Raw genomic sequence first — 9,393 nt, 5'->3', positions numbered from 1 at the left:
GAGAAAAGGGTCAAACAAAATCTTAGGTATTTTGATACATAAACTCACTTCATTTTCAATTTTAAAATTATGAGTTTAAATCACTAAAGCATTTTTTGTATTAATTCGAGATTAAAAGGTGTATTTGGTACAAACAAAATTATTTTTGTGAAAAATATTTTATACGAAAATAAAAAAAATGGTTTATAATATTACACTTAGTGGGCTACCTCTTTTATTTGAATTTCTTAGTAACAATTTTGTTAGTCTACATATTATTATTATATTAATAGAAATAATTATAACATGATTAAAATATCCTTTAAAATATAATATAATGTTTAAATTTAATTTCTTTAACATCTTTTTATGAGAATCGTCGTTCAAGAACCAATAGTTTTCTGCCTTTTTTAGTGTTTGGGGGAAATTATTTGTCACGTATGACGTCAAGATGTTCATAAGTAATACTCTTTCCACCTCGATTTATATAACATAACTTAGATTTCGAGAGTCAAAATCAACAGTTCATTTAAATAAATAATATCAGCAATGAACTATTTTAGGTGTCACATTAGCATTGTGGCAGCCTTAAAGAATTCATTCCAAGTAAATGAGCAACAATAACTTTGTAAGAGCAATAGGGAACTCTAATACCCACTCCAAAGAGTAAAAAAGACTACTATCGTCTAGCTCGATAACGACCCTGTGCATTTTAACACCACCACTACATTGTAATTCCACAGGTGGAGTCTGGGGATGATAAAGTGTATGCAGACCTTATCCTACCTCGTAGAGGTAAAGAGGCGGTTTCCGAAAGACCCTCACCCTCGTGTGTTTTACACAATAAGCTAAAGTTGGATAGTAGTAGAGCCACATTAACAAGCAGTTAAAATACTACATGCTTTAGATGTGTAGCTGCAAAGCTACTTTTTTGAACATCCAAAATAACTTTGAGTCATATGCACGGGCTTCTGGGCAAGATTCTCAAAAATCATCTGAATATCTTCGATGGATCAATGGATACCTGTCAAGGAAATGTCGCGGTAAATAAACAGCCAAAAGCTATATCCAGAATAAACGAGACATACCAGTTCTTGTTAAAGAGTAATTGTAAGTGATGAGGGATAACAAGGATATCGTTCACCCAATATTTGTTTAGATACCCGTTAAACAGTAACAAGTGCAACAACGAGAAAAAGAGCAATGGTGCACCAACAAAAGAGTATAAGCAGAAAATGTTCAAAAACGTCACCATTGTCTCTGCTAGTAAGTCCAGATGAGAGTATTCAATAACATCTCCAGAAAGCGCAATGCACTCATCGACTTATTTAAAGTCCTCTTGTCCAAAAAAGTGAGATTCGAAAAAGGTACTTTAGGCTCCAGCTAAATTGGTCAAGAAGGAAAGACATAGAAGTGCTTACAAGGTGAAAGTTAATGCAACATCGGTCACTAGGAATAAGGGTTGGGCATTTTAAAAGAATGACTTCAAGTAGAGGATACATCAAAATGAAGAATCTCAAATATTGCCTTGTTGCTTCTATTGTTTCAGGCAAGAGAGGTTAACGACTAACGAGTACATGCAGAATGACAGTATGTTGAAGCATCTCAAACATATATTAATTCTTTCTGTGTGAAACTCATTTCAACCCTTGAATAGACAACTTTAAGAAACAGTTTACTGAATCAGAGTAATAGAAGAATCTTAAAACCTCTTTCTTTTCGATTAGTATATCAATCTCAGATTGCGCCTCAATATTATTAGATTATGGGCAAGTTTCCACTAAGATTAGACAATACTGATGTAGTGAAGATTAGAAGGCAGTAGCACATTCCAACACAACATGCCTTGAAGCAAGGTAGTATAACAACTAATGGGGAGTACCTTTGTCCAATTATATGAAAATGACAAAGATGCATCAGCCAAGTCTTAAGGTAAATGGCATGTTGTAAATACTCTTTAAAATCGACTTCCTCGGTAAAACAAGAACATATAGAACAACATAAAGAGTAAATATAGAAAAATGACTCACTCAACATGGATTTGGTGTGACCCAAATTGGAGGACAAACACGACTGAGGGAAACACCAGCATAATGCGGCTGGATACTGCCATCTGCTAAGTTGAACACCCCCATATCCAAGCCACCTCCTTCTTCAAAGTGGAGGTAGGCACCCAAACAGTTGTCTGTAAAATAAATATGATTGGGCTTGATTCCCGGAAATTGAGAAGCTTGGACTGAAAGAGAAGCATTAGCACCCAGAAAAAAAGCTTGGTCCCCTAAATCCCTGGTTGGCATAGTTTTGCAAGCATCTAAATCGATCTGGAAAACTTGAAAATTTCTTGTCTTATACATGTACATCTTCTCCTCCTCCTCCTCCTCATCTTCATATGTTGGAACTCTTTCGCGATCATCTTTGACGTACCTTATATCAACACCATTTTGTGAAACTACAAATAATGATCCTAGTGATTCTAGGATGTAATACTTACCATCAATGCATGATGGTAGCTGTGCTACGGTAAGACTTTTAGTGGGTTCAGAGTCAACGACATCACAAACTTGGACGCAGCCACTATAACTGACTGCATAAAAGTGGCCGTTGAAATATACCACATCACTATTATGTAGGAAATAGACCGGTTTCTTAATCCTGGTCCATAAAAAATCTCCTGGTCTCCAAAAACTGAGGAACTGGTAGTGTCCCTCAATGATCATGAGAACATAGTCAGATGTATGAGAAGGATTGGCTGACAGAATTGCTTTCTGGACAAAGGTCCATGGAACAGGAGTCTGGTTGAATTCATAATGGTCGGTGGTAATTTGATGCGGCAATTGAATTTGAACACCCGAGAAGGGATGTAACAGACTAATTTCACCCTCATCTTTTCCAACTGTGATAAGCCATCCCAAAGACTCCATACATCGTTTTCCACTTGCTTTAGGAATTCTCTTCTTCAAAATCAGGCCATTATAGAGACTAAAGAATTTCCTACATGTTTTATCATCCTCTTCCTCAGCTAACATTAGCCATGGAACCCTACACAAGTTACTGTTAAAATTCTCCTTGGTGACCACAGAACGCCAGGATTTGCATACAATGCCAAAATTTAGGAAGTCTTCAATCAAATTTATACGTCTAACTATTAGAACCAGTAGATCCTGTTGAAGGTCCGACCAATCAGACATATTTGTAAAGAGAGTTTTGGCAGGAATTTCAGTTTATCACTTTTACAGAAATAGTCAATTGGCTTCACCGTTTACTTCAAATATCCGTTTGATCATGAATTTTGATCAGATTTTCAAAATTTGATCTTCAAATAGTTTTTGGGACTTCCAATCACAAAACCTCAAAAATCGGAGTAAAATGCACGTCCAATGTCCAAACACAGCTTCAAATTCCAGAAATCATAACTTCAAAAATTCAAATTTCAAGTATCAACATCAAATCTATGGCCAAACAGGAATTAGTCTTCTTTCACTTTGGCGTAGTTACAGTTCTAAGCTTTCGAACACGAGATATAAGCAAAATAGATTAACAAAGATAAATACACAGTTAGAAACAACAAAAAGAACTGACAGTTTTACCGAACGTCGACGAACAGCTTCGCCGGCGACCATCAAACGAGACAAATCTCAGCTAAGAGGGAGTGTTAGTGAAAGAAAGATGAGAAAATGATAAAAATGGTATCTTATGTTTTGAATCAAGTCAAAAAAGTCTCTAAAGTATTGCTTTGAACCGTTTTGATCCTTTTAACTTTTTCAAAAGTAAGCCCTTTTAATATTCGTTAAATATTTAATAAAAAGTTTAATCAAGAAAGAAGTGATTATTTTGGCATAAACTCTGATTAGATGCTTCATGTATTTGTTGTAGCAGTAACTTTATATATTTCCAGTATAAAACATGATCTGATTTATTTGCAAACACAAGGTTTATCATTATTCATTTGGTAAAACAACAAAAACTACGTCTCAATCTCAAACTAATTTGCACAACACTACATTCCTTTCTGTTTCATTATCACTACCTTCAACAATGCACATTTGCAACGCGGAATAAGAGTTACATAAAATTTTGATCCGATAAATACTTTCTAACACAAAGGAGTTTTTTGAACTTAACAGTAACATGATCGCATTGTCTCACTGTAGCTAACACAACACGATAAGCTGAAGTTAGATAGTAGAAAAGCAACATTACGAATTCTCCATGTAAATAGAACAGTTAAACTACTGCGTGTTTTAGCGTTGAGCAGCAAAACTAACTACACTAGATGTGTAGCTGCAGAGCTACTTTCTTGAACATTCAAGATAACTCAAGACATACGCCTACGCTTCTGGGCAAGATTCTCAAAAATCCTATGAACATCAGCAGATGTAACTGCCTTTGATGGATCGAAGGATGCCTGCCAAGGAAATAGAAAGGTAAAAGAATGCTCAAGCGCTATATCCTGAGAAAATGAGAAATATCAGTTAAACAGTAGCAGTTTGGGATGAGGGATATACCAGGTAGGTACCAATCTCGTCTTTAAGGTCAGCGATACCAGTTAGAACCTCCATTTTCTCGACATGGCCCAGATTATTAAGCAACTCAGCACTCTGGTCTTGCTCATGTTGAGCTCTCTTCTGCTTTGCCATTTGCTCATATTCAGCAATGGTATCCTCTTTATCAAGTAAGAAGACAAGACCTTTCTGTTTGTAGAATTCTATGCAATTTGGACACCTACAGAGGACTTCTCTCCAGTCTTTGGAAAGGAACATTGACTTACTTTTCTCAAGGCTAATTGGAGCTTCTAACAAATTCAGTCCAACAACACATTTGGTACTAGGACCAGCAACTGTGTTACACTGATTAAGGAGTGTGTTTGTTGCAGCATATTCTCCAAGAACAGCCTTTCCGTTGCAGTCTTCTTTAGGACTATTATCGGTTACAGGAATCTCAACTGAGGAACTTCCATTGCTAAGCTCCTTAGAAGATCCCACAGTCAAGGGTGCATCTTCAACCACCTCCTTGTCCTCAGAGGCATTTGTAGTAGTCTGCTGCTGGACTGGTGCAAAGATAGAATCAGGATATAGCTTTAAAAAAGAACATACAGTTGCACACCCCTGGCAGATTAAATCCTCAAATTGAGGCTCCCCTTTGTCATCCCTCGGAACCTGTAAAAAGACTAAGGATTAGCTTTTTTATTTAATGAGTCATAAGAGGTAATTACAACCAACTCACAGATCAGGGAACAAGTAATGCATTCATTACAGGGAAATATGTGATCTCATGACTGAAGGGGTATATATCCTTCATGATGGACAAGAATCAAGGAACAACATGAATGAACACAACAATTTTCAGAAGCTACGATCCCTGAAATATCTCAAACTAATTCCTTGAAACTTCATAAATCATCAAGTTATCTCACACAAAATGTAAGGGAATTGAAGATGATCAGCAGAAATTAAGCAAGAAGAAACAAGAGTTACCAACCATATCAGAGGACTCAAGACCAAGATGCTCCTCATGAAACCAGTCCTCACAGATGCAGCATTGGAGATTCTCCAATTGGTCTTCAACATCAGGATCAGGATATGGCCGGCCACATGTGCAGTATGAACCTTTGAAATTGTGATTATATGAATTCTTCGTGTTTTCAACATCTTTGCTAGCATCGAGCTTGCAGAAGAACTCCCCAAACTTTGAATTTCCACAGTCACACCTGAAGTTTCTCTTCGTCCAAAGTTCCAAAATCTTGTTCAATCAGCATCCAAAATTTAAAAAAAAAACAAGATCAATATATCTCAATGTAAGAAGTAAGATATTTAAATTATAACCACAAAGAAGAAAAACATGAAAGAGCACCATAGTACTCATTTTGAAAAAGTCATGCTACTGTACTAGATAACATTCTTAAACACGTTTTTTTTTTTTGATAACATTCTTAAACACATTAGAGTCATGGTTTCACAAAAATACCACTTGTGGGAACCCAGACATGCAAAAATATCAGCATTGCCATGCAGTTCATCTTTGAAAATGAAAACCTAAGTTTAACTTCAAAAACATTTCAGTTTTAGTTTACCAATCTACTTATGCTAGAGTGATGAAAAACCAAGCAGCAAGTTGGATTAATCAAAGAGAACATTAGAGTATAGCACATCCACTGGAGTACACTGGCAACCACCCATATATACATGCAGAAATCATAAACTGCTGACATTCGACAAGAAATCTTTATTCTTTACACTTCAAAAGACAGAATGGTGACATGGGTATTCATTTTCCCAGGTAGTCCTGGGTTTTATGTATATAAGCAGAAATATTTTACCATCAGCAGCCTGAGATCATTAACTTAATCATTAATTATATGAAGGAAAAAGGCAAGTCCTTAGATCAATGAATACCTCATGACCATCATGGCAAGAAAGGCTACAAGCTGTGCATACTCCAGCATTCCCATTTGGTGTGCATGTCAAACAAGAAAAAATAGCCTGTCTCTTCATATAACCTTTACTATAGGTGCACTCCTTGCCTTCATCACCACCTAAGACCAGATCTGCTTCCTAATCAAATGATTTATCCCAATTAGAAAAAAAAAATTAAAGCATATACTACAGTAAAATAAACGATCAAATTGAAACATCAACTCACTGGTCAAAATGAAAACTTAAAGCACACGCCTCTTTGAGTAAAGACACAATTTGGGTGTGGGGGTGGGGGGGTGGGGATCAAGAATCTATGAATCTAGTACAATGAAAACTAATATGCAATTCAAATAACTAATTTCAACATCCCGTACACAAAAATGTCGATATTAATTCAAACTTCTTCAATCGTTTCAAAGATCCAATTCACTACTCGAATTTGACGGTGACTATCCACTATGTAGCATAACTCCAAATGCCATGTTTATCTTCTCAAACTTGTTATCCAGTTTTCACTTTTCAGTAGGTCTAGAGAGGCAACTCTGAAAGTTCAAAGATATTAACTCGACCGTCAGATGTCTGAAGAAACTAGAAAGACCTCTTTGAATGTAGATCGGATTTCTCACCTCTCTTACACAGACATAAGCATAGAATAATTAGCTAAGACCCCTGCCTATACATTCATCATCATCTAGACATCTACACCTCAAACTCAATCTAGTAGTCACCAGCTATATGAACTATCAGTATCATTCTACTTTGTTTTCAATATTTAGAATATTAATCACAACACTGGACATAAACTTACCAAAAACCTCTTACTTAAACCAAGCTTGAGACCAGTAATGCCTAGCTAAAGATAATATTAACATATTAAAATTTATATTTACCCCAGTACGGTAGTACCTATCTTAAACATCTATTTATGGAGCTGAAAGAAAAATAACCCAATTCGCATCTTCAAGCCTTAATATTCTATGGTTAATATGGAATATGGATCTAAGGTGTCAAAAAGTAAGAAAGAACATGACCATCATAAAGTGCACAATATATCACTATCAACACTGTTGCCGATGCAAAAGAAGCTATTTGCCTAACATCGGAAAAGGTAAACTCCAAGACATCATGCCAATATGATGTGTTCCACGCAAACTACTGATTGAGTTCATCTGAACACTCTCATCAGGATGGAATTCAAGGGCTGGCAATAATTAAACATACATAAGAAAGTGTTTAACATAGAAGACATCAAACTATAAAAGACTTAACATTGAAGAATAGCATCTGATGATGGGCATTACTATCAATCAAAAAATCAGCCGATTAAGTATCATTTCCAAATTAGTTCGCTTTTACTACATAAATTATCTATATATTCTGCTCTATTCAGATATATTTCATTCTTCTTTTAACAGTGAAATATCTGAGTGCCAATGACTCACTGTTCGAAACTCAGCGGATAATTAACATTCCCCTCTACCCTTCTTCACTTATATACCAATTCTTTGACTGCAACAGAAGTTGAACCTGAAATATGCACGTAACCACACATCACAAGCTAAGCTCTTACCACATAACAAAACCCAGGGGGCTCGAGTGCATTTCATTCTATCACTTAATTATTTGTATATTAAGGTAATTAGATGTTCTCTTACTCTCACACTTGTCTATAACATTTCACTATGAAAATAAAGGGCAGACCAATGCACTAAGCTCCCGCTGTTGTAAGCACCCTTACTTTGCATTTCTGTAAGAAACCATTTCCACAGCTCACACCTGTGACGTCATAGCCACATGGAAGCAACTTTACCAAGCTCTTTGCAGGATTTTATAATTGAATAAATGTCTTCGTGACTTCAAACTCTAACAACCAACGGAAGTTGCATATGATTCCATTTACTATTCATCCTCAATTCTACTAACATACAGCCACAAACACAGACATAGAAATGCAACGTAACAAGTCAAATTGAATTGAGAATACAGTAAAAAAATCAAAATTAGCAAAGTGAATTACCAGCTCCTGCTCTTCGAGATCTTGGAGAAACTCTCCAATTGAAACAGTATTCTCACCATCCTCTTCAAATGCATCAGCCATTTTCAACCCAGAAATGAGCTATCAAACCAAATTAAACCCTAAAAGTAGCTGCAATAATAGGAAAACCTGGGAACACGAAACCCTAAATTGGAGAAAGAAGAAAGGTATCTACACGCAACGATCAGCTGAATCGATGATGCTTACTGCCATTATCCATAAGGAAATTACTCTGTGAAAAATGGGCTAGGGTTTTATTCGAGGCAAAAAGGGCTGTAAGGACATTTTCCCGCCATTTTGATCAATTTTTTTCAATGAATCTGAATTCAAGGTATATATATGTGGGTGTCCTATGACTAGATTCTTCTAGAAATGGATAAGCAAAAATTATACTCCCTTCCAATTTGTTCGATACGAAGAAAAATATTTTTCGTAAACAAGTGATTTGTTATTATTTTTTTGTGTTTGACAGGTAAAGTATTTGTATATATTTGAGTTTTAAACCAAGACTTTCATTAAGGAAGTCACTTTTTCTTATTTTTGAAAAATTTGTTTTTCTCTTATATTGAACACATCCTTTGTATTAATTTATTAATATATTTTTTACTTGACATGAAATTTAAAAAAATAAAGAGAGTTTAGAATCTTATAGTTATAAACTAAAGATATACATTTATAAGCGTTGGGGAACGTGATGAGATGAATGGACGTTTAAGCATGCAGCACCTAGTTGCTTAATTGTTAGTCTTGGATTTATCTCGGACTTCAATTAACCCTCCAAACTTTTCAAAAGCAATAAATATTTGTTCTTTCTTGTCATTCTCTTTCTATGTTATGTCTATCTAAATAGAGTGATGGAAAGTGAATTTCAAGCTCTATAGTCTCAAAAAGGTATTAGCCATTGGTGACCATACTTTCGCAAAAGCATCATTGGATGGTTGTTCCTCTCCTTCCTCTTGAACCTAT

General features: G+C 35.6%; 3 protein-coding genes across 3 annotated transcripts in view; all 3 read right to left on the bottom strand.

The window, feature by feature from the left end:
• Positions 1–995, bottom strand: part of LOC125826249 (F-box protein At2g26160-like) — a 43,854-nt gene extending 42,859 nt beyond the window's left edge. Inside the window, exon 1 of the transcript XR_007442934.1 lies at positions 929–995. The gene's annotated coding sequence lies outside the window, so the exon portion shown is untranslated. The remainder of the gene's footprint in view (positions 1–928) is intronic.
• Positions 996–1,725: 730 nt separating this feature from the next.
• LOC125826536 (F-box protein At2g26160-like) lies at positions 1,726–3,494 on the bottom strand. The gene has a single exon (XM_049505889.1). It carries the CDS (start codon positions 3,165–3,167, stop codon positions 2,010–2,012), a length of 1,158 nt encoding a protein of 385 aa, XP_049361846.1. The 5' UTR covers positions 3,168–3,494; the 3' UTR covers positions 1,726–2,009.
• A 698-nt stretch (positions 3,495–4,192) lies between these two features.
• LOC125826870 (uncharacterized) lies at positions 4,193–8,734 on the bottom strand. The gene is made up of 5 exons (XM_049506211.1): positions 8,410–8,734; positions 6,372–6,530; positions 5,458–5,718; positions 4,485–5,135; positions 4,193–4,384 (listed from the first exon to the last, which is right to left on the bottom strand). Exons 1-5 carry the CDS (start codon positions 8,488–8,490, stop codon positions 4,295–4,297), a joined length of 1,242 nt encoding a protein of 413 aa, XP_049362168.1. The 5' UTR covers positions 8,491–8,734; the 3' UTR covers positions 4,193–4,294.
• Positions 8,735–9,393: the final 659 nt, after the last annotated feature.

Source organism: Solanum verrucosum, unplaced genomic scaffold, assembly GCF_900185275.1.
Source record: "Solanum verrucosum unplaced genomic scaffold, falcon-dt-bn FXZP01000060.1, whole genome shotgun sequence".
Lineage (NCBI taxonomy): Eukaryota > Viridiplantae > Streptophyta > Magnoliopsida > Solanales > Solanaceae > Solanum > Solanum verrucosum.
This window is presented reverse-complemented; position numbering and strand designations above follow the sequence as displayed.